Raw genomic sequence first — 26,535 nt, forward strand, 5'->3', positions numbered from 1 at the left:
TGTCTGAGTGTGAACATGTTAGGGAACAACCTTTACTGTGTCTGAGTGTGAACATGTTAGGGAACAACCTTTACTGTGTCTGAGTGTGAACATGTTAGGGAACAACCTTTACTGTGTCTGAGTGTGAACATGTTAGGGGAACAACCTTTACTGTGTCTGAGTGTGAACATGTTAGGGAACAACCTTTACTGTGTCTGAGTGTGAACATGTTAGGGAACTACCTTTACTGTGTCTGAGTGTGAACATGTTAGGGAACAACCTTTGCTGTGTCTGAGTGTGAACATGTTAGGGAACAACCTTTGCTGTGTCTGAGTGTGAACATGTTAGGGAACTACCTTTACTGTGTCTGAGTGTGAACATGTTAGGGAACTACCTTTACTGTGTCTGAGTGTGAACATGTTAGGGAACAACCTTTGCTGTGTCTGAGTGTGAACATGTTTTTGCTCTCTCAGGTTTCGGACTCTCTGAGGAAGACGGACTCGTACCTGTGGCAGTTCCGCTCTCTGCAGCTCTCTCTGCTGCTCTGCTCCTTCGTCGCTGTGATTGGTGGAGGCTTCTTCCTCGCCACCGCCCTCTTCATCGAAAGGGATCGCCAACGGGCAGAGAACCACGCCTCCACAGGTCAGATAACATAAGATAATCTAAGATAACCTAGGATAAGGATAGGATTAGATAATATGAGATGAGCTAAGCTAAGATAGGATAATATAAGATAGGATAGGATAGATTTACAGTATCTTGTTGTGCAGCACAATGAATAACCGAAATACACTTTTAATATAAAAAGGGTTAGTTTAAAATCTCAATATCGTATCGTGACCTTAGTATGGTGATGATATGGTAGGGCTGGGCGATATGGAGAAAATTAAATATTACGATATTCTTGACTAAATACCTCGATGTCGATATGGCGACGATATTGTGGGATTGACAATTGGGGCTTCAACTAAATATTATTTACACAATGAGATTTTTGATAAATAATCATCAGAAATGTCGATTTAATGACAAAGTGTGTAAAGGCAAATTATAGAACAGCTAGAACAGTCTGAGTTCAGAAAATGTCTTAATTTGACTCTAATGCAGCTTTCAAAACCAGGAAAAGACACTTAATATATTACAATTTTACGATATCCAAAATCTAGGACGATATCTAGTCTCATATCACGGTATTGATATATCTATATTGCCCAGCCCTATGACATGGTATCGTGACATAAGTATGGAGACGATATGGTATCGTGACATAAGTATGGAGACGATATGGCATCGTGACATAAGTATGGAGACGATATGGCATCGTGACATAAGTATGGTGACGATATGGTATCGTGACATAAGTATGGAGACGATATGGTATCGTGACATAAGTATGGTGACGATATGGTATCGTGACATAAGTATGGAGACGATATGGTATCGTGACATAAGTATGGTGATAATATCGTATCTGGAGGCCTCTGGTGATTCCTACCCTTATTATTTACTCTCCATTACTGCTGATTGGTAACCAAAGTCACAGTGTTTCTACAGGTTTGTATAAACATTAGCGTAGCGATAATGATTAATCAGTCCCTCCAGAAAAACGTGATTATGCGATCGCATAATTCAACGCATAATCAGCCAAAGTCCACATATATGCACATATCAAATACGCTGCACTTTCGCCTCATAAATTGCCGATTTCCGCGCAAAAATATGCGTGGCTTGTATGATTTCATAATCTCTGCATTTTCGTTGCAAAAAAATCCCGTAATATATCTTAGCAGAAAGTTGTAAAATGTTGCCTTTACTTCACACAAGAGCAGCCATTTTCCCCTGTTGCCATGGGAACATTATAAAGTGATGGTTTTATGCGACTTGAGACTTCAGATACAGTATTAGGGGACCACTAAGGTCTATATAAAAGAGACTTCAGATACAGTATTAGGGGACCACTAAGGTCTATATAAAGAGACTTCAGATACAGTATTAGGGGACCACTAAGGTCTATATAAAGAGACTTCAGATACAGTATTAGAGGACCACTAAGGTCTATATAAAGAGACTTCAGATACAGTATTAGGGGACCACAGTGTCATGGGACCTTTAAGAAAACGTGCCGCATAATCAAGGATTTTTGCCAACAACAATCACAAAAAAACTCTGCATTTTTCTGGAAGGACTGGTATGATGGTGATTATTATGGTTATGGTTATGATGGCGGGTTTTCCGCGGTGCAGCAGCAGAATAAACCACCGTTTCTTCTCTCCGTTAACAGAAGACGAGCCGATCGTTGTACCGAAGAGTGGCCGGTCCACCAGAGTCCCGGTGTCCAGCGTGCTCATCTGACGACACACGCCCGTGGTTACCATATTTAACGTTTTTAAGGACTGTGACCACCGATTGGACTATCTGCCATGCAGAGAAGTTTATTTTTAAACTCTTGATATGATACTTTTTTTTAATAATTTTACCGTGCCCGGGGACACGCCGCTGCCACCGCTTGTCTTGGGAGAAGTTGTTTCGGCCTTTTTTGTTTCCAGGAGTTTTTTGGAAAGTTTTCAGAGCAGACATGATGTGGAGAGGCTCGGCAGAGAAGCACCGGAAGCTGCCAAACCGACCTGATCATCTCCAAACTGATTGACGTCTGTCTTACCTTCAGCGGGACTCTGAGGCGGCTGATCTGGGACCAGCCAGAGATCCAGAGACCAAATGATTCCCATCTACTGTAACCACAACCAAAACACAGGCTGCTTTGTCCTCCCAGAGTTATTTTATATACAGGAGAAGCTTTATTAATCAGTTTATAACCCTTGTTTGTATACGTGTCAGACAGTTTTAATTGTAACACTAATATTCTTAAAGTCATCCATGAAGCAGAAGACGATGATCCAAGAGGTCATCTGTTGATCTTTTACAACCATCGCAGCTGTTTTTAATCCTGTTTCTGTAGTTTGAAATGTTCCCGGTATAAAGGCTCTGACCCACCAACCCCATAATCGGCAGTCTTCAGAGGTATTGTTAAAGTGATGGTTCGGAGTAATTTCACCCTAGGGTCCTTTGCACCATGACCTCGAGCCAAACACCCCCCCAGAAGCTTTGTTCACCGGGGTCTAACATTGGGAGAGTTAGCGTTATCAGCTGGTTAGCTTAGTGCAGGCACTAATGGATCCAACTGTGTATTTCATAAGTTACCCCACTAATAATGCCCGAAATGATACCAAACTTCTACACTAGTACAAATAGGTTATGTACTCATAAAACGATGGATTGTAAAGTTTGTAAGAACACCAGAAGTTTATGTAAATAACACTTGCCTGCTGGCTTCTGCTCTCTGCTGTTGCTGCTGTTACACGAGTGCTTAGGGACCGTCTACAAATTACAACACCGAAAAGAGATGCGACAATATTTATTTAGTAGGGGTGTGACGAAACGCTTACTCCACGAGACGAGACACATCACGAGATTGGGTTCACGAGAACAAGACGAGCTTTCTTGTCGAGGTGAAAAGTTGTCTCGTGAGGCGATGTGATGGAGCGTGAAATTACTACTGAAGATCCCCCCCTGACACTTTTAAATCATTCGTGTGGCAACATTTTGGTAATAAACGGCGAAAGTGTATGCAAAAACACTTAAAGCACCTGGTGCTGTAAGTGTTTTTGCATAGTGCTCGTGTTAGCCGCGGTATACGGCATTTTTTTCTTACAATGTTTACGTATTGTGTTCGTCTTGTCACTCTTTCGCCGTTTATTATTTCCGCAGGAAAACCCAAATGTTGCCACACGAATGATTTAAAAGTGGCAGGGGGATCTTCAATAGTAATTCCACGCTCCATCACGCTGACATCACATCGCCTCACGAGACAACTTTTCACCTCGACGAGAAATTTCGTCACGTTTTAATCTCGCGAGATCTCATACGAGATCTCGTCACAGCCCTATTATTTAGTTAATGATTAAATAAGGTAATGTCTCCAAATTTACCTCAATTATAATTTCTCTCCTGCTAGTTATTCTACAGCACTTACTTTAAAAAAAATAAGTTAAATTAATAAATATTTTTGTTGCATCTCTTTTCGGTGTTGTGTGTCTCGTCTTACAGCAACAACAGCAGAGAGCAGAAGAGAGCAGGCAAGTGTTATTAACATAAACTTCTGGTGTTCTTACAAACTTTCCAATCCATCGTTTTATGAGTACATAACCTATATGTACTAGTGTAGACGTTTGGTATCATTTCGGTCATTATTAGTGGGGTCATTTAAGAGATACAAACAACCATTAGCCCCTGCGCTAAGCTATTCAGCTGCTAACGCTACTCTACGCTAACTCTCCCAATGTTAGACCCAGGTGAAAAAAGCTTCTGGGGGGGTGTTTGGCTCGAGGTCATGGTGTAAAGGACCCTAGGGTGACATTACTCTGAACCATCACTTTAAGGCGCTGACCCACCAACCCGATAATCGGCCGTCTGGTGAGGTCGGTGACTCGAGTCTGTTCGGTGTGTTCTGTGCCGTCGTCAGTCAGGGGGGCTGTCGGCTTTAATTTGGGCCGATCAGACTTTCTGGGTCGGAGGGCGGGCAGTCGGACTCAATGACCAATCTGATTGGTGGAGAGCTAACCAGGAAATGGCGAGCAGAATGAGCGTGACTAGAGTTTCATAAAAAAATCTGATGAAAATCTTTTAAACTGACCTTTGTAGATCAGAAATGAAGACACATTCAGGAACTCTATCACACACGGAGACACACACACACACACACACACACACACTCACACACACACACACACACACACACACACAGCCTTGTCTCTCTCCACATGTCTCCAGAAACACTACTTTAGTCTGATATGAGATCAGATTCTGAACGAGCCTCCATGATGGTCAGGGAGCAGTCAGACCCATGTGACGCGTTTGTCCAATCAGCTGCCGGTTCTCATTTTTTGGGCGACAACACAGATTAGCTCCGCCTGTTGCTATGGAGACGTATTAGGTCTCGTCTCTTCGGTGTTCTGAGGAACTTTCTGGACCGACTCGGGGAGACTGATCAGCTGACTGGCTCTACTGCTGTCTGGCTGGGGGGGTCAGGTTTGGGGGGTCTGGCTGGGGGGTCAGAGCCTTTAAAGGGAGTTCTGTTTCAAAGAGCCGGGACGTTTTATTTAGTTTTTCTTTGCTTCTGGTCGGAGCTCGCAGTGTTTCAGACAGCTTCACCAAGTCAGCTGTCCCAGTGTGTCCCTGCAGGTCGAGCTGCACAACATACTGTTATTTAAAAAGGCAGAAAAACACTTTTGAATGAATGTTAATAATCAAAGTTGTTTGTTAACCTGAAATTATTTTAGCAAATCTGTTTTTTGAGCTATTAAATAAGAATTAACTTTGTGTTTGTGTGTGTTTGCACTTTATGGAAACGTGTTAACAAGTAGATTAGTTGGTATATTTTATATATATATATATATAGATATAGATAGATAGATACACACACACGCAGACACACAAAGGTGGAGCAGTATGTCCCTCACACACACACACACACACACACACACACACACACACACACACACACACACACACACACACACACACAGAGATGGAGCAGTATGTCCTGTATGTCCCACACACACACACACACACACACACACACACACACACACACACACACACACACACACACACACACCCACCACAGATGGAGCAGTATGTCCTGTATGTCACACACACACACACACACACACACACACACACACACCCCACAGGTGCACCAGTATGTCCTGTATGTCTCTTACCAGCTAACGTATTTCTAGATGCAGCATGAATATGGAGAGTCTACTCCAGTTCATGCTAACTCAAATGTTAAATTTCCAGCCAATAGGAACACTTGGAGTTGATGGTGGAGGTAAATATTCATGAGAAAGGACGAGTTGGTGAACAGGTAACACAGATATAGAGAATGGACAACTAAACACGTTACACACTGGGGCTTTAAAGAAGACAACCGTGTTATACAAGGAAAAATTAGAGCAACTTTCTCTTTACAAAGCAACCCAAACAAGAACCCCACACTGATAAAATAACTCAATAAACACATAAATAATTAAATCAAAAGCTGCAGAATATTCTCCGTTCTCATAATCCGGTTGAAATTCATATTTCTTTAAGCTCTTTAAGATCCAATAATCAGTAAAGCGTCTGTCAAAAGAGAGACAAAAACAAATGAAACTGTCAAAGTTGTCGTGTTGACATTTAAGGATTGATGGCATCAACTCATGCATTCAGTAAAACATTACACACACACACACACACACACACACACACACACACACACACACACACACACACACACACACACACACACAGACAGACAGACCGACACACACACACACACAGACACACACACACACACACACACACACACACACACACACACACACACACACACACAGACAGACAGACACACCCCTATGTTAGATTCCCATAGAGGCAGGCAGATGGTTATTTTTAAAGGCCAGTTATTTCATGGATCAAGGATACTATGCATCCTGATAAAGTTCCCTTGGCCTTTGGAATCAAAATAGCCCCCCACATCAGCACATACCCTTCACCATACCCCCACATCATCACATACCCTTCACCATACCCCCACATCATCACATACCCTTCACCATACCCCCACATCATCACATACCCTTCACCATACCCCCACATCATCACATACCCTTCACCATACCCCCCATCATCACATACCCTTCACCATACCCCCACATCATCACATACCCTTCACCATACCCCCACATCATCACATACCCTTCACCATACCCCCACATCATCACATACCCTTCACCATACCCCCACATCATCACATACCCTTCACCATACCCCCTCATCATCACATACCCTTCACCATACCCCCACATCATCACATACCCTTCACCATACCCCCACATCATCACATACCCTTCACCATACCCCCACATCAGCACATACCCTTCACCATACCCCCACATCATCACATACCCTTCACCATACCCCCACATCATCACATACCCTTCACCATACCCCCACATCATCACATACCCTTCACCATACCCCCACATCATCACATACCCTTCACCATACCTGAAAAGGAGGTTTGAGATGGATGTGTAGGTGGCTGGCTTGAGACCAGTGGAGGTGTCGGTGAGAACAGTTCAGTCCAGTCACTTTTAATTCCACAATTTCTTTTATTCCAACTATATCAAGGTAACAGGTATGGGTGTGTGTGTGGTTTCTTTAAACAGCACACAAACAGAAAGGAATGCAATATAACAGCACATAGCTCAATAACGCACACAAGGCAGGAGATACGGCAATCCCAGCAGCAAGGATTCCTCCATGTGGTTTGAACAAAGGGAAGGGCTGTGTGCACAGGTGCTGTCTAATTAAGTCTGTGGCTGGTTGAGGCTAATTAGTTGAAGGTTTGGTTAATGACATGGGGAACTGAGTGGCAAAGAAAACTGCAGGACAGAGCTGAAATCTTATATTGAAATATTATGAATAATAATTCTGTTAATGATGTTGCTGCAGCCTCAGATTGGGAGTAGTAGGACTATAGGACCTTTATAGATTATAGGTTCAATACCATTTCACCAGTAATATTATATTTATGATTAAATATTGTAGCCTATTAATACACTATATTAGAACTTACGCATTTACTCTGGCAGCAATTTGGCACCGAAAGATAAAGAATTTTTCGATACCATATAAGTATCGACGTTCGGTACCCAGCCCTACCTGGGACTAATACCTGCCAGACTCTGAGTCTAATCCTGATCTCTGAGTCGGACCTGATCTCTGAGCTGATTTACCCTGAGATGGAAACTCAGAGTTTTCGGTTCCAGAACAGCTGATTAGAGTTATTCAGTCAACTCAGAGTAGGTTCACACATGCACCACCAGAATAAAAAGGCAGCATGAATGGAGCCATAATTCTACGATTCACCATGGTAACAACCTCAAACTTCTAGGCGGAGGAAATACTCATGTGCACATACAGAAAGTTTGAACATGTATTTAGTTATGTGTTTACGTTTCAGTCCCTTCAGCAGCAAGCTCTGGCGGCTGCAGGCTATGATTGTGAAGAAGGGTGTGTGTGGTATGTGAGGTGTTGCCTGAATCCGGGCCTGACAGCAACACAACGTACCGGATCGAAGTCTCTGAGAGTCACGCCCCCCCTCCCTCCAGCCTGCATGATAAACTCCTGCATTGATTACAGACCACAGTCAGAACACATCATGGAGGGGAAGCTTCTGGTTCGTGCTGTTGTGCTCCTGGTTCTAACTGCTGCAGGTCAGTGTCTCCGTCCGGTTATTAATCTGGAGTTATAATGAGAAGAAAACCTAAACAGAATGTTTTAATTCCATGTTTTTCAGGCATAAACACAATTTTTCAATTTAGATTTGTTTTTTAAATACTTTTGGTAGCCTACATTTTGATGCTAATATACTTGTTATTGAGTAGTTTTAGTGGGAATGCTGATTCAACAGCATTCCAACTATTGTTCTGTTATTCTGTTCGACCATTTTTATTATTCCGTATGTTTTTTGGCTCTCCGTAACTCTGCATACGTTCAGCTATTAAAACCATTCAACTTTTACAATGTTCAGCTCTTTCATCTAATGATGGGACTTCTTCAACTTTTTTCTACTATTTATACTTTTTTAAATATTAAGATTTTAAACATTTTATTTTAACATTAAACTCAGTGAGAGCATGCTTCAAATCCTCTTCTGCTTCAAAAGGTATCTCATCCTACATTCTTTCACCTACAGACGTGATTCAAACTTTAAACTGTTCACAAAATATTCAGGTATTCGGGGTGTGCTCAGTGTTTTGATATCTTTTCTTATCCTTATCTGTCTGTCTCTCTCCATCCCTCCTTCTCTGTCTCCCTCCCTCCTTCTCAGTCTAGGTCTCTGTCTATGTCTCTGTCTCCCACCCATCCTCCTCTTTCTTTTTCTTTCTCTATCCCTCCCTCTCTCTTTCTCTCTCTCTCTCTCTCTCTCTCTCTCTCTCTCTCTCTCTCTCTCTCTCTCCCTCCCTCCTTCTCTGTCTCCCTTCCCTGTCTCCCTCCCTCTCTGTCTGTCTCTCTCACACTGTCTCTCACTCATTAGCAGGTGTGGTGATTAAAGATCAAAGAGGCTTTGTTATAGCTGAAGGAACACCAGCCATCTATAGGTTGATAGGCCAAAACCTCTCCATTAGCATTATGATCTAAATAATCTTTCCATTCTTGCTTAATCTTTTGTACAACACTCAAATTATTAAGGAGGGAAACATTTAACCGCACCTGTTTTAAACTGCTACTTTTATCCAGAACCAACGAAAGGACTAATGGAGCATGATCCGAGATTGTTATTGATTCAATATGGCAGCTGGTCACTTTGTAAACATCTCCTTTTAACATACATAACATATCTATTCTGGAGTAGCTACCATGTACTTTAGAGAAAAATGTGTAATCTCGTTCTTTAGGATGTTTTTAGCGCCATACATCTACTAAACCCATCTCTTCCATCATACTCCGCAGTACCCCTGTCTTTCTTGATATTGGACCAGCCTCAAAAGGTTGCTAATCTAATTGTTGGTTCAACACGCAGTTGAAATTCCCACCCAATATGAGCAACCCCTCAACTAATGAGGTTAGAACGACTGAGATGTCTTTGAAAAAAGCAATGTCGTCTTCGTTTAGGGCATACAAATTTAAAATGGATATTTGTATCTCTCCTATTGTTCCAACAATCAAAATGTACCGACCTGCTTTGTCCGCATGCGTTTTCTCAACAGTGAGGCCCAGAGCCTTATGCACTAATATGGCAACCCCTCGTTTTCTTCCCTCTTTATGCGCCGAACTAAAAACCTGCCCTACCCATTCCCTCCGTAACTTTTGGTGCTCTTTATCATCAAGATGGGTTTCTTGAAGTAAAGCAATTGAACAATTTAGTTTTTTTTAGTTGGGACAATTTTTTTTTCCTTTTGATGGGATGATAAATACCATTTATGTTATAACTAACCACATTGAGATTACTCATACCATGTTTTTAGAAACAGAAAACAAATATCACCGTACATGATACTGCCGAGTGCCGAAACAAAGAGAACAGAGATAATAAATGAACAAGTCTTTATAAACTTCCAGAAAACCAGTGTTTAGCCCTTGAAATAAGAACAACTGAAGAACGAGTAAAGGTCATCCCACTCCCGGGGTCCATTGGGCAGAGAGCGCATGCTTTCTGGGTAAAGTGCACATTGTGCAGTGGAGACGATCTTCCAGGCAAACCTGTGGTTGCATTCAGACCGTCCCAAGGCCAAGATCAAATACAAGCCCGTACCTGATTCCAGGGAAATCTTCAGCTGGGCAGGGTACAGTGTCTGGCCCTTGATGTTCTTCTCTATGAGCTTTTTTATCGCCTCCTGGACCTTTTTCCTCTTTCTCTGCACTTCAGACGAATAATCCTGGTCAAAATAGATCTTATGGCCTTCAAACGGGACATTGTGTTGTTTCCATGCTTGCTGTAGTACTGTCTGCTTCACCTGAAAGTCCAAAAAGCGGACTATGATAGACCGTGGTGGTGACTCTGGGTTTTGGCCCAAGGGCTCGGTGTGCTCTTTCCACTTTAAGTTCAAGACCCTCTGGCAGTTTCACCGAACTCCTCAGAAAGTGTATCACAAAGTCTACCATGCCATCTTTCTCTGATTCCTTCGGGATCCCATATAAACGGATATTGTTGCGGCGCAGTCGGTTTTCCGTATCGTCGCATTTACTCGTGAGATCAGCTTCCCTGCGCAACAAGTATCTTAGCACCCTCCCATATTTAGCATGACTGTCTTCTGTAACACTCTGTTCTCAGCTTTGGTCATTCTTTGTTCCAAGTCGTCTGTGCGTGTCGCTATCTCAGTCAACTTGGTCTCCATTCTGGTGAGAGAGGATTTTAGATCTCGACATGAGTCCGTGTTTTCTTGTCGGAGTTTTCGTAACTCCGCTAGCACATCATTCGCCCCCGTGTTAGCCATGTTGTTAGCATCCCCGCTGGTTTTCACTGGAGTAGCTTCAGCTATCGTTAGCTGTTTGGAGCCTGGTCTTCCCTCCTCCATTTTACTCCCTTTTCCTATTTCTTCTTCAACTTTTTTTCTACTATTTACACTTTTTAAAATATTAAGCTTTTTAACACTTTTTTAACATTGAAGTCAATGAGAGCATGCTTCAAATCCTTCAAATCTTCTTCTGCTTCAAAATGTATCTCCTCCTACATTCTTTCACCTACAGACGTGATTCAAACGTTAAACTGTTCATGAAATATTCAGGTATTCGGGGTGTGCTCAGTGTTTTGATATCTTTTACAGTTTTTGTGAAAAAGCGGTTTAAGTTTAGTCTTCATTTCAGGATTTTTCTGCGTTTGTAATGAGTGTGTATTGGGCTGCTTCGAGTGATGATGTCATCAATTAGAGTGTCAAGCTTTGAAAAAATTATCTTAGTTCCTTCTCTATAAATTACTCTCATACTCACAATGTTTACTTGTCATGTACAAATTATACATCACAAAGTAGGTATTTTTGTGTAGTTTCAGACAATGTGCTCAGTTATGTGATACGTCTTATACTTTTGGCTCGGCGAGCTTCCATATGACGAGAGTTCCAAATCTTCTTCCATTCGCTGTCCTGTTAAACATCCTCCACATTTCTGAGCTAACAGGCCCATTTAGATCAGGACCTGTACAATCTAACAGGCACATTTAGAACAGGACCTGTACAATCTAACTGGCCCATTTAGATCAGGACCTGTACAATCTAACAGGCACATTTAGAACAGGACCTGTACAATCTAACAGGCACATTTAGATCAGGAGCTGTACAATCTAACAGGCCCATTTAGATCAGGACCTGTACAGTCTAACTGGCCCATTTAGACCAGGACCTGTACAATCTAACAGGCACATTTAGATCAGGAGCTGTACAATCTAACAGGCCCATTTAGATCAGGACCTGTACCATCTACCTGCTCCTAACAGGCCCATTTAGATCAGGACCTGTACAATCTACCTGCATTTAATGAAATGGGGAAACACAAAGAGGAACATAACTCCTAATTTAAAAAAGCATTGTCTTAATGTCAGCAATTACAGGGTTAGTGACCGACAGACAGATGCTACAATTAAAAGTTTTCTGAAGCTTTTTCCTTTTTTTAAAGATATCATTCACAGCCTGATTTAAACATTTCATTCGCAAAAACATGGAGGAAATGGATATTTGTTTTTTTGTGGACAGTATTTTCTGATTTATGGAGTGATAAAGAGACCTTTGACTCTAATATGTTAGCAAAATGAAACAAGATGTTCTTTACTTGACTTAAAGCTAATGTACTTGCTCTTACTACTTGTTGTCTGGAGTTTGAGCATTCACAGTTGAAAGCACTTAATTGTAAGTCGCTTTGGATAAAAGTGTCAGCTAAATGACATGTAATGTAATGATATGTAGTGGAGTAAAAGGAAGCATACAGTTGCAAAACATGGAAAAGTAAATAGTTCCATGAAATAAAAAGTTGCTCTAGTGATTAAAAAAGGTTTCTAAAGGTAGGCTGGATGCTGAAGTGGCAGAAAGTTCCATGGAGTTTGGTGTGAGACCCAGTCAGAGTAGCAGCTGTTTCCAAGTGGAAGCCTACACTTCATTTCATGTTTAACTAAGTATACAACTTTCTATTGTGGTATTACTACTGCAGTGTTGTCTCTCTACATACTACTCTCTACTGCTGTCTCTCTACATACTACTCTCTACTGTAGTCTCTCTTCATACTACTCTCTACTGTAGTCTCTCTACATACTACTCTCTACTGCTGTCTCTCTACATACTCTCTACTGCTGTCTCTCTACACACTAGTCTCTACTGTTGTCTCTCTACATACTACTCTCTACTGTTGTCTCTCTACATACTACTCTCTACTGCTGTCTCTCTACATACTACTCTCTACTGCTGTCTCTCTACATACTACTCTCTACTGTAGTCTCTCTACATACTACTCTCTACTGTTGTCTCTATACGTACTACTCTCTACTGTTGTCTCTCTACGTACCACTCTCTACTGTTGTTTCTCTACATACTACTCTCTACTGTTGTCTCTATACGTACTACTCTCTACTGTTGTCTCTCTACGTACCACTCTCTACTGTTGTTTCTCTACATACTACTCTCTACTGTTGTCTCTATACGTACTACTCTCTACTGTTGTCTCTCTATGTACCACTCTCTACTGTTGTTTCTCTACATACTACTCTCTACTGTTGTCTCTATACGTACTACTCTCTACTGTTGTCTCTCTACGTACCACTCTCTACTGTTGTTTCTCTACATACTATTTGAAGCCTAACTTTTATTTATTTTATAAAAGTTAAAAGAAAACCTACACCCTTGGTGGGTAGTATACGTAGAACTTCTTAATGACGTCATTGCTCTATTTGTCTTTTTTGTCTATTGTCTTGAGTTGGTAACCTTGTTTGACTTTGACCTCAAACCATAATACCAGCCTCTCCCAACAAGAGGACACTATGCACACTGTGGTTTATCACCAACAATCCCAACCAGTTGGTTAGGTTTCTTAAAAAAACTTCTTGAAAATGTTGGACTATTGCTTCTGAGTATGGTGTGTGTGTGTGTGTGTGTGTGTGTGTGTGTGTGTGTGTGTGTGTGTGTGTACTCAACGAATCAAACATTTTATTCTGTCTCTCCTACAGGAAGCAACGCACAGGACACATCAAATGGTGAGTCATGTTTTCATTTATCTTTTGAAGAGATTACACACTATTTACACACAACACACACAATGGTAAAGGTTTCAAACAGGTTTTAAAAGAGAAACTCTCAACATGAATCCAGTCCAGGTTTGAAGAGTCATAATATACAGTATAATAAAATAATAATCTGATAGTCTACAGCAGCTTTCAGCCACACTTCTGCTAATTTTTACATTCTTATTGGTGTACGGATTAAATCAAACGATGTTTGGCAGTTACATTTTCAACAATGAACAGAGTTTCCTCCTGCCTCTAGTCTTTATGCTAAGCTAATCAAAGCTAATCCCCTTCTGGATCTTGGCGCATTTTTGAAGGATGGATTTTTTAATTGTATGAATTGGTTGTATTAAGGTTCTTATCAGCCAGTAGATGACGATCAACACGCCCCCAGTTTGAAGAAGTAGGCAGAAGTCCTCGACATGGAAGCCTCTCTCTTCAAAGCCACCAGACTGCTTTGACAAAAACAGTGATTTTACCTCGCAGAACATCGGGAGTTGCTGCTCTACTGCTGCCTCCATCGCTTAGTTACTTTGTATTAGTGTGACTTTGGTGTTTTGAAGGGTTAGTCCATATTCACCAAAGTCTCACAATAACAAACCAACTAACTGATGGAGGCAGCAGTAGAGCAGAAACTTCCAGTGTTCTGTGAGTTAAAATCACTGTTTTTGTCAAAGGAGTCTTGTTGCTTTGAAGAGAGCAGAGATAACTACTTCAGTTCCCCGTCATAAAGGCCGCTACAACAACATTTTAACTTTAAAACATCCAAACTATCCTTTTAACATTGAAATCCATCTGAACAGCTCAGTCACAGCAAGAAATTGGGGAAAAAACTATTTCGCAAAGTGTCTAACTTTTAACATGATTTGTTGCCACCTCGTTCAAACTACTCTCTAAAACCTCTGAATAAGACCTCATTATTGGTCTCCCTCCTGCACACTGATAACAGAGTTTCTGACGGTTTCCCTGCAGTTTGTGGCATTGCACCGCTCAACACCAGGATCGTAGGAGGTGTAAATGCTCCTCCAGGGTCATGGCCCTGGCAGGTCAGTCTACACAACAGAAACGGACATTTCTGTGGAGGCTCCCTGATCAACAGCCAGTGGGTCCTGAGTGCTGCTCACTGCTTCTACCCGAGGTGAGCTCTGATCCTGAACATTTTTACTGCATTATACACACTTTTACTTCAGTAAGGTTTTAAATGCAAGACTTTTACTTGTAGTGGAGCACCTTATAGTTCGAAGTTGGAAGCCGGCGCTGTGTTACGTATAAACAAGTTGGAGGGGGTGTGAAATGTGCCATCTTTTAGAATAAAGGATCTTTGGACGCGTCTCTGCTGCAGCCGCCATTTTGGGACGGACATCTGACCCGTTCTGATCGTACAGCTCAACATTGACCGCCTGCTTGTTTAATGGTTCTGGGTCCAGAAGTGATTTAATATCTCCGTTGGCGTTTTCATTAAAGGCTGATCTAAAGAGTTTTAAGCCTGGAACCGATCCAACCAGCTACCAGGTTAATCCTGACCATAAAACATTTAATTTAGTACAAAAAACATTTTGAAAATGGCAAAAACAAGTCAAAAGGTACAAGACTGTGAACAGAAACTATCATGACTTCGATGATAGCAGCTCGCTATAGCTGTTCGCGGATGTCATAAACATTTCCATGGTAACAGTAAGACTGGAAGGATTGTGGGTAGTGTCGTATTTCTCCATGACATGAAAACATGTTTTTCTTAGTGCTGTCAAACGATTAAAATATTTAATCGAAATTAATCGCATTAATGTCATAGTTAATTCGCAATTAATCGCACATTTTTATCTATTCTAAATGTCCCTTGATTTCTTTTTGTCTCATTTTAATGCTCTTATCAACATGGAAAAGGCTTGCTTTGTGCTTTCGGCTGTGTGCCTGGCCATCAGCTGTGCGCTCGGCCATCAGCTGTGCGCTCGGCCATCAGCTGTGCGCTCGGCCATCAGCTGTGCGCTCGGCCATCAGCTGTGCGCCGCCCATCAGCTGTGCGCCGCCATCAGCTGTGCGCCGGCCATCAGCTGTGCGTTCGCCATCAGCTGTGCGCTCGGTCATCAGCTGTGCGCTCGGCCATCAGCTGTGCGCTCGGCCATCAGCTGTGCGTTCGGCCATCAGCTGTGCGCTCGGCCATCAGCTGTGCGCTCGGTCATCAGCTGTGCGCTCGGCCATCAGCTGTGCGCTCGGCCATCAGCTGTGCGCTCGGCCATCAGCTGTTTGATCGCCATCAGCTGTGCGCTCCATCAGCTGTGCGCCGGTCATCAGCTGTGTGCTCGGCCATCAGCTGTGCGCTCGGCCATCAGCTGTGCGCTCGGTCATCAGCTGTGCGCTCGGTCATCAGCTGTGCGCTCGGCCATCAGCTGTGCGCTCGGCCATCAGCTGTGCGCTCGGCCATCAGCTGTGTGATCGGCCATCAGCTGTGCGCTTGGCCATCAGCTGTGCGCTCGGTCATCAGCTGTGTGCTGTGTATCAAGCTGTGTATCAAGTGGTATTTCAGACTGGACGTGCAGTGATGATGGCTCAATTCACAACGACAAAACACACACAGATCATTTTGGTCTCGTCAATAGAACCATTCGGCAACTTTTTAAAAGTTAACTTTCCATTCAGAATCTTATTGGCGTCCGTTAAAATGGGCTTGCGTTAACGCTGTTAAGAACGCGTTTAATTGACAGCACTAGTTTTTCTTAAAACCAAGTTGATATCATATGGACTTGTAGCTTGTAAAGGAGCAGAAGACTTTTATTTCACAATCTCACAGCTCGTATTCAGTCTAACTCAGATGGTTTAGACATGGCTGATAATCTAAATCCTGATTAAGGAAATGAACATGATTCTTACTCTACCGAACCACACTGTTGATCTCTATAAAGACTCATAGATTTCTGTGTAACTTTTGGATATATATATATATATGCGAAACAAATGCCAAAACTAAGAAACATGGAATAACAGATGAAAAAAGCTGTTTTACAATATTTTACCAGTGTATGTAAGTATGTATGTATGTATGAATCATGTTGTCCTCTCTGTTTCTCAGCACCAGCACATCAGGTTTAACCGTTTATCTCGGACGTCAAACCCAACAATCCCCTAATCCTAACGAGGTGTCCCGGTCGCTGTCTAAGATCATCATAAATCCAGACTATGACCCTATCACAAACGACAGTGACGTCTCCTTGCTGCTTCTGTCCTCTCCTGTTAACTCCACCAACTTCATCAGACCGGTGTGTCTGGCGGAGCCTGGCCGCACGGTCCTGGCCGGGACGTCCTGCTGGGTCACCGGCTGGGGAGACTGTGAATGCGAGTGTGAGTTTTTTTTATGTATTTTTAATAGGGGTGGTACGGTTCACAGAACCCACGGTTCAGTTCGTATCACGGTTTTAGAGTCACGGTTTTTGGTTCTGTACAATCCAATGATAAATCGAAATTCAAAAGCCAAAGCCAAATGGAAAAGGACCTTTTCCAAACTAATGTTGATCAAGTCATACCTGAGGTCACCATGTCCCAGGAACGGATCACTGGCCTCGCCGTCATCAAAATCAATCACCCAATAGGGATGCAGATTTCATACGATGACATCATTGATGATTTTGCATCAAGGAAGGCCAGAAAGGTCAGGTTTTAGTTTTAGTTTGTGTTTTCTGTTCTTAGTGCTATAGTATAATAATTAGATTATCTTTGTCTTCACATTTGTGTGATGAAGGATTTTTGCTATTTAGAATATTTCTATATTTTATTTGTATATTATTCTTAATATTTTATATTGTTGTTGCTCTCTTCTCTTGTTTTTTTATGATTGTATATATTTTTAGCACATATATAGTGTATATTTATTTTAAGTTCTGATAACCTATACTGTCATATTTTTTGCAGAATTATGTTCATTGTCTTTTGGCAATGTTCGAGGTGGAGATTGTGCACATTAAAAAGTGTTTTTCCTATTTTAATTGCAATAGTTAAATAATAATAGTTGTAATAATAGTTAAATTAAGTGTGTTTTTCAAATGCTCTAATGAAGGATTTGTGTAATTGAGAAATATAATTTTCTCAATGGGGGTGGGGGGGCTCAAAGGAGGTCTCGCTCTGGGTGTAATTCAATGTAGAACCGCCCCTGGTTAAAAGAATGAGCAATTAAGTGTGTTTTCAACCCTTTGTTGAACAGAGAGCGCCATCTAGTGAGCTCAGAAAATAAAGACACTGGTTCGCAAAGCTTCATTTGACCATCACTACCCTTAACGATCCCAGAATGCATTGCCCGGCTGCTAACATAGACAATGAATGGGACGCAGGGAAATGACGCTTGTCAATGGACACGTACCTTAGCGTTCATGGCTCTGCCGCATGGCTAGCTAGCTAGCTGAATGATGAGGACATGCAGGCAGCGCTGCCTGGAAGGCGACGTTGGGGGCTTAAAATACCGAAAGTACAAGATGAAGTGGTGCAATGTAACTATAGTTGCTCAAGTACTTTACAAAACTATTTCCATTTTGTGCTTCTTCGTACTTCTACTCCACTACATTTTGGTGGCTAAATTTAGCTGTATAGAACGCTAAAGTTGTGATGCGTAGGTTTTTGTACTATAATACAAACCCATTCATGAGAATGCATTGCTGTGTTCATGGTGATGGAGGAACATGTCAGCCAGTGCAACACTGTGGCTCACTGGTTTGTTTTTTATGATAAATCTGACTATGACAAAACTCAACATTAATATCTCTTTTCTTCTATTTCAGCTCCTCTTCCATTCCCTCAGACGCTGCAGGAGGTCAACATTCACATTGTGTCCAACACGCAGTGTAATGCTTCTTATGGAACAATCACAAGCAACATGATCTGTGCCGGTGTGACTGCGGGAGGGAAGGACTCCTGCCAGGTGAGTCTGTCTGCAGAACTCTGCTCCAACACCTGATGACAGGTGCACAGATCAAAAGAGCTGTTCCTGAAATGGTGTCATGACTTTTTACTGCACTACATGTATCTGACAGCTTAAAGCTTTAGTGCGTAATTTTTTGATATTAATAAACGTCTGTTACATTCAAGCCGTTACCATATGAGTTGCTGCAAAGCTGATTAAGACTATCAGCTCCACACAACTCTCTCTGGATCTCTCAGTATGACTATGTTCAGAAGATTGTGGCGTCCGGCGGGTTTTGCACCTAGAAACTTAAAATAATGACCTCTTCTGAAGAGTCCATCATGTTTTTATAATCGTCCGTGTCCTCCTTGGTTACTATCACTCACGGAGGGTTTGTATCATGTCGACGCACCAACAGTTTTGTTGTCATTACTTAGAATTCCTCTTTTTTAACCTTTATTTATTCAGGGAAGGTTCACTGAGAGGAAGCCTCTCTTTTGCAGAAACACCCTGATCACATTCACACATTCATACTGGAAGCTGCCCAGTACCACCACAGTCTGATCTGATCACATTCATACTGGAAGCTGCCCAGTACCACCACAGTCTGATCTGATCACATTCATACTGGAAGCTGCCCAGTACCACCACAGTCTGATCTGCTGCCACTGAGCAGCTCCACTGGAGCGGTTGGAGGTTAAGGGCCTTGCTCAAGGGCACCTCAGTGGCGGTAATGAGGGAAGGACAAGCACTGCTCTTTCACTTTCCCAACCCAGATTTTATCCTGTCGGTCTGGGGATCGAACCTCCCGTTTTCAAGCTCGCTTCTCTAACCTTTAGGCCACCACGGCCTCATGGGGGAGACAGAAACTACGCACTATAGCTTTAAGTTACTTCACAGATTCAGATTATTAAAACAAAATATAATCAGCTAATCAATTCTGATGTTTTATCTTAGATTATGAACCATTTGTTCATGTAGCTACAAAAAGTAAAGCCCTGTAATAACAGCACCAAATTGACTGCTGCTGTATGAGAGCCCAAAACAGCACTTAAGTCCTGAGTTATAGTTCTGCATTGAATCTACATTGTAGTGTAAGAAGCAGAACCATTAATCAGGACTTAGGTCAAGTGAGTGGGTCAAAACACAGCGCTCAAGCTGGGGCGCTGAGTTCTCCTCCCAGGAAACGGGTTTGTTCCCCTGGACTGATTTAATCCAAATCTTGATCTTTTTTCTAACCTTAACTAGTCGTTTCGGTGCCTAAACTTAACTGTCGTCACCGCATGACTCACTCTTTGTCGGGTAAACTCAACTCTGAAAGGATTGCCATCTAACCGTGCTCTGTACCTGGCTCACCGTTAACCAGCTAAATGAAACTGTACAGGATATGTGGGGGCGGGAATAGATAAGGAAGGAGTGCAAATGCAAGACAAGGCTATTATAGTTTTTTTTTATTCATTTTAGCTTTTATTTTATTAACTTTTTTGGTTTCATTTTAGTCTTCATCTATACAACTACATTTTCGTTTGAAAACTAATATCTTCAGCTACGTTTATGCTTCACATCTGAACACACTACTCTGGTGTTTCCAAGCTCCTAAAACTTTAACATTTGGAAACTCTGCTGCCCTGTTTTGGTTTGTTTGCTTTGTAGTCTGGACGGACCCAAACGGAGACATTTGACGCACGGCAGTCAGTCTTATTGGTGGTTGTTTTTGGTGTCCTAATTTAACTGCCGTCGCCGTATGATGCTCACTTTTGTGTCGGTTACACTCGACTGTAACAGCCACTAAAGTTAACGGAGCTCTGTACCCGGCTCAGAGTCACCGTTTGTCGGCTAAATGTAACCGTAAAGAACGCTGAACTTATCGGTCATGTGACCAGCCGGCGGTCGCCGTATTTTCTTATTATATCATAGAAATTGTTGTGCATAGGTCTTCATATGATATCCTACAATAAATCATATTGTTTATTGCGGTAAGTGCAATAAAAAGTACAATATTTTATCTAAGATGTAGTGGAGTACAAGTAGAAAGTAGCAGAACATTGAAACGTTTGAGTAAAGTACCTCCAAAATGTACAATACTCTAGTAAATGTATAGCTGCAGTGTGCTGGTGTTATAAGCGTTGTGTCTGACCTGTTCAGGGGGACTCTGGCGGCCCGTTGGTGACTAAAAATGGCTCTACATGGGTCCAGGTCGGAATAGTGAGTTTTGGAGAAGGCTGTGCTCTGCCCAACTTCCCAGGAGTCTACGCCCGAGTGTCCCAGTACACCTCCTGGATCAACAACCAGACCAACGGGACAACATCTGGAACCACTCATCTGGTTTCCCTCTCAGCTCCTCTGCTGCTGTCCTTCTTCCCTATTCTCTTCTCTCTCTCTGTGCTTTCATAGCAACGTCTAACAGTCGGGATCACTGGATCTGGATCAATCATTGATGTAAAAACTGGATGTGTCCGCGGTTTATTTTCTCTCTTAATTGATGAATTGTTTTGTCTTTAAAATGACAGAAAGTAGAGAAAATCTTTTTCTTTCTTCTGCTACATCTTGTTTTGGTTTTAAATGTATATAATGTTATAACTTCTGTATTACGGGAAGATGTCTTGTTATGTTTTCGGTTGGGGCTGCAACTGACGATTATTTTCATTACCAATCAACCTGCACCTTATTTTCTTAATCAATACATAATTTTTTCTATAAAATGTTACCAAAAAATAGACAAATATTTTATTTCCCATCGCCCAAAGAGATGCATTCATTAGTTAGATCTAAGAAAAGCCTTCCCATTAGAGAAGCTGGAGCAGAGAATATTTGGATGTTTTTGCTGCTAAAATGACGTATCAAAAATGTGAATTTGTTTAAACATTGCAGAAATAATCTGCAGTGGAAACTTTTTGGAAAATATTTTTTTAATGAAGTTAAATTAAAGACGTTATTGTGACGGTGAAACCTTTCTCTTGTTTTGACCTGAAGAAACTCATTCAATTAGAATTGTTTATGATCACAAATATTAATATTTTGCACTGACGGGGAATTGCAGTTAAGATGATAAATGTATTTATGGACTTTATGCCGGGGCGGAGCCAGACGGAAACATTCGGGGCTCAGCCCAAACCCTGCAGGGGTCCCCATCTACAGCAGCTATGTGCTCTAGTTTTCAACTCTTTTGACAAAAGAATGCCTAAGAATCTGTACATCATTTAGTAAAAACATGAAACCTGCCGAAGAAAAGAATCCTCCTGTAGAGAGGACATCCTGTTTTATATCTAACTGTTCTCCAACTCTGAAACCAGAACACATGTTGAGGACTCCTCACACCTGAAGAGATGTTACGACGAGTTACATAACATATGTAGGTCGGATAGGAACTTGGCATAAACAGCGTTCCTAATCTTAAAACGAAGGCGATATTTCCTGCAGTAACAACTTTTGCTCCATTGATTTGCAGGTCCAGTCAGAGAGACTTTACCACTACATGGTACCAGCTCGACTCAGCTCACCTTTTTTGGTTTTCCGTTCGGATAAAAAGTCCCTGGTACCTGCCGACAGGTCCTTTATTTAGTATCACATCCGTCGAGGTTCCCAGCGAGCTGAGGCGATACCAAAAGGTGACGCAAAAACCTGCAGACTCCTGATTGGTCGGAGAGAATCGTCACTAATCCCTGCGTCATCATTGCTTTCCGATGCCCATGAACGCCCCTTAGAATCTGCAATGGAACATGGACCCCGTGGCCGAGCTGGTACTAGCAGTGGGTAAACTCCGTTAGTTAAAGTTAGTTTAAAACCCTTCAACATTCGCGCCTCGCTCCGCCCCTGACTTTATTACCTCTTTAATCTGTTATGGGTTAATAACACTACCTATTAAGGCCTAGATGATGTTGTTACACCAATCACTTGTGGGTTACTTTTTATGAATTTTATTTCCGATTATAAACATTTACGTGGGCTAATGTGTGTATCTGACTTGTGTTAAATAAAAATGATTTTGTCTTAGTAGTGTCTTAGCTGTGTGTTTACTGGTCTCATCAGGTCAGCTGACTTGTAGCCGTTATATCGTCAGCCAGTTTAGAATCAAACATCAGATTTTATAAACTACATGTAACTAGTAACTAAAGTAACTAGTAACTAAAGCTGTAACAGATGAATGTAGCGGAGTAACTAGTAACTAAAGCTGGAACAGATGAATGTAGCGGAGTAACTAAAGTAACTAGTAACTAAAGCTGGAACAGATGAATGTAGCGGAGTAACTAAAGTAACTAGTAACTAAAGCTGTAACAGATGAATGTAGCGGAGTAACTAAGGTAACTAGTAACTAAAGCTGGAACAGATGAATGTAGCGGAGTAACTAAAGTAACTAGTAACTAAAGCTGGAACAGATGAATGTATCGGAGTAACTAAAGTAACTAGTAACTAAAGCTGGAACAGATGAATGTAGAGGAGTAACTAAAGTAACTAGTAACTAAAGCTGGAACAGATGAATGTAGCGGAGTAACTAAAGTAACTAGTAACTAAAGCTGGAACAGATGAATGTAGCGGAGTAACTAAAGTAACTAGTAACTAAAGCTGGAACAGATGAATGTAGCGGAGTAACTAAAGTAACTAGTAACTAAAGCTGTAACAGATGAATGTATCGGAGTAACTAAAGTAACTAGTAACTAAAGCTGGAACAGATGAATGTAGAGGAGTAACTAAAGTAACTAGTAACTAAAGCTGGAACAGATGAATGTAAGAAACTAGTAACTAAAGCTGAAACAGATGAATGTAGCGGAGTAACTAAAGTAACTAGTAACTAAAGCTGTAACAGATGAATGTAGTGGAGTAACTAAAGTAACTAGTAACTAAAGCTGGAACAGATGAATGTAGCGGAGTAACTAAAGTAACTAAAGCTGGAACAGATGAATGTAGTGGAGTAACTAAAGTAACTAGTAACTAAAGTAACTAGTACTAGTAGTACCAGAGGGCTACCAGAGGGCTACCAGAGGGCCCCGAGGCTACCAGAGGGCTACCAGAGGGCCCCGGGGCTACCAGAGGGCTACCAGAGGGCCCCGAGGCTACCAGAGGGCTACCAGAGGGCTACCAGAGGGCCCCGTGGCTACCAGAGGCCCCGAGGCTACCAGAGGGCTACCAGACGGCCCCGTGGCTACCAGAGGGCTACCATAGGGCCCCGGGGCTACCAGAGGGCTACCAGAGTGCCCCGTGGCTACCAGAGGGCCCCAAGGCTACCAGAGGGCTACCAGAGGGCCCCGAGGCTACCAGAGGGCTACCAGAGGGCCCTGTGGCTACCAGAGGGCTACCAGAGGGCTACCAGAGGGCCCAGTGGCTACCAGAGGGCTACCAGAGGGCCCCGTGGCTACCAGAGGGCCCTGAGGCTACCAGAGGGCTACCAGAAGGCTACCAGAGGGCTACCAGAGGGCCCCGTGGCTACCAGAGGGCTACCAGAGGGTCCCGTGGCTACCAGAGGGCCCCGAGGCTACCAGAGGGCTACCAGAGGGCTACCAGAGGGCTACCAGAGGGCCCCGTGGCTACCAGAGGGCTACCAGAGGGCTACCAGAGGGCCCCCAAGAGCACTTGAAATGTCCCACAATAGAGCTCATAACAGAGCCGGGCTATTTAAAGATAATGTTTCTGCTAACAGGTCTCACATTAGTCTTTAAATGCTTATTTGTACATTATGAGTTCTTAAACTAATATTTACAATACACAATTGGTTTAGTCCCAAGTGCAGTGGCAACATGTCACAATGTGGAGAGTCCCCCAAACCAAAATCCTGAATAGGTGCCCCCAAAAGTCTATGTCCGGGCCTGCAGAGAGAGTTAGATCCTGACCAATGAGAGGCTGAGTTCTGTCACACAGCTGCGTGATGATACTGATAAGACTTTTTTTTTTTTTTTTTTTTTTTTTTTTTTTTTACGCCCGATTATGCCGCCAAAAGTTTGACTTTGACCCCAAAAAAGTAGGTGGACCTGTGCAGAGTGTGTGTCAGGTGTGGGATGCTGGCTTAGTACTTGAGTAAGTGTACTAGTGTACTTAGTTACATTCCACCAGTCTCTTTCCTCTCCTCTTCTCTTTCCTCTCCTCCTCCTCCTCTTCTTCTTCTTCTTCTGCTGCTTTGGCTTCCTTACCTCGGTGTGGTTTCCTGTTTGTAGGTGGGAGGATGTTCGAGACGGTTGCAGCAGCGCTGCAGCTTTTAACGCCCGGAGACGCTCTGAGCTGTCACAGTTCCATCTCCTGATTGGGTCGAGGTGTCAGTGTGAAACCCTGTGTGTGTGTGTGTGTGTGTGTGTGTTTGTTTATGTGTGTGTGTGTGTGTGTGTGTGTGTGTGTGTGTGTGTGTGTGTGTGTGTGTGTGTGTGTGTGTGTTCTCGTTTAACTACATTCGTGGGGTCCAAAAACCGGGACTACATTATCCTTGTGGGGTCTGCACAGCCTTGTGGGGCCTAAAATGCTGGTCCCCACGAGTTTAAAGGGCTGTTTGAGGGTTAAGACTTGGTTTTAGGATTAGAGATAGAATTAGGTTATAGTTAGGGTGAAGGTAAGGGTTAAGGTTAGGCATTTAGTTGTTATGGTTAAGGTTAGGGTAAGGGTTAAGGTTAGGCATTTAGTTGTTATGGTTAAGGTTAGGGTAAGGGTTAAGGTTAGGCATTTAGTTGTGATGGTTAAGGTTAGGGTAAGGGTTAAGGTTAGGCATTTAGTTGTGATGGTTAAGGTTAGGGTAAGGGTTAAGGTTAGGCAGTTAGTTGTGATGGTTAAGGTTAGGGTAAGGGTTAAGGTTAGGCATTTAGTTGTGATGGTTAAGGTGAGGGTAAGGGTTAAGGTTAGGCATTTAGTTGTGATGGTTAAGGTGAGGGTAAGGGTTAAGGTTAGGCATTTAGTTGTGATGGTTAAGGTTAGGGTAAGGGTTAAGGTTAGGCATTTAGTTGTGATGGTTAAGGTTAGGGTAAGGGTTAAGGTTAGGCAGTTAGTTTTGATGGTTAAGGTTAGGGTAAGTGCTAGGGAAAGCATTATGTCAATGACAAGTCCCCACAAATATAGTGAAACGCACTATGTGTGTGTGTGTGTGTGTGTATGGGCCTCATCTCTCCAGTTTGCAGTTTGCAGTTGTGAGCGTCTGAAAGAGGGCAGTTTGATCAGCCCACACACACACACACACACACACACACACACACACACACACACACACACACACACACACACACACACACACACACACACACACACAACACACGCACACACACACACACACACACACACACACACACACACACACACACACACACACACACACACACACACACACACACACACACACAAACACACGCACACACACACACACACACACAAAACACACGCACACACACACACACACACACACACACACACACACACACACACACACACACACACACACACAAACACACACACACACACACACACACACACACACACACACACACACACACAAACACACGCACACACACACACACACACACACACACACACACACACACACACACACACACACCTCTGGTTCTCTGCGACCGAGCCGAGAGTTTGATGCCAGTGAGTCACCTCGTCGGTGAGTCAAGCTCTGCAGAAGTTTGTCACACATTTGCTCTCAAACCGGAAGCTTGTGCTCAGGTTTTTGTCCTTGATCAGGTGATCCCTTGTGTCGTCTCTTTGGACAAACTATCCTGAGCTGATGGTCGGTCGCCATCACAGGGTCTGTGGCGGGAACTGAAGCGATCTGATTGGTAAAGATGGGCCCATGTGGCTCTGGTCCTGATTGGACTCTGTCCCAGATAGACATGGGTGCTGATTGGATTTGTGTTGCGATTTTCATTTAGTGCGATTGTAGAAG

General features: G+C 42.6%; 2 protein-coding genes across 2 annotated transcripts in view; both read left to right on the top strand.

Moving 5' to 3' along the window:
• Window positions 1–2,858, top strand: part of spns1 (SPNS lysolipid transporter 1, lysophospholipid) — a 32,559-nt gene extending 29,701 nt beyond the window's left edge. The window contains exons 12-13 of the mRNA XM_028599463.1: window positions 453–621; window positions 2,261–2,858. Of these exons, the coding sequence (XP_028455264.1) occupies window positions 453–621; window positions 2,261–2,331 (240 nt within the window). The 3' untranslated portion in view covers window positions 2,332–2,858. The remainder of the gene's footprint in view (window positions 1–452; window positions 622–2,260) is intronic.
• Window positions 2,859–8,200: 5,342 nt separating this feature from the next.
• Window positions 8,201–21,118, top strand: LOC114569248 (serine protease 27-like). Its single transcript, XM_028599065.1, has 7 exons — window positions 8,201–8,300; window positions 13,736–13,762; window positions 14,765–14,930; window positions 16,860–17,126; window positions 17,157–17,161; window positions 18,556–18,695; window positions 20,823–21,118. The coding sequence occupies exons 1-7, from the start codon at window positions 8,201–8,203 to the stop codon at window positions 21,069–21,071; spliced, it is 954 nt and encodes a 317-aa protein (XP_028454866.1). The 3' UTR covers window positions 21,072–21,118.
• Window positions 21,119–26,535: the final 5,417 nt, after the last annotated feature.

The sequence above is a fragment of the Perca flavescens genome, chromosome 15 (assembly GCF_004354835.1).
Source record: "Perca flavescens isolate YP-PL-M2 chromosome 15, PFLA_1.0, whole genome shotgun sequence".
Classification (NCBI taxonomy): domain Eukaryota; kingdom Metazoa; phylum Chordata; class Actinopteri; order Perciformes; family Percidae; genus Perca; species Perca flavescens.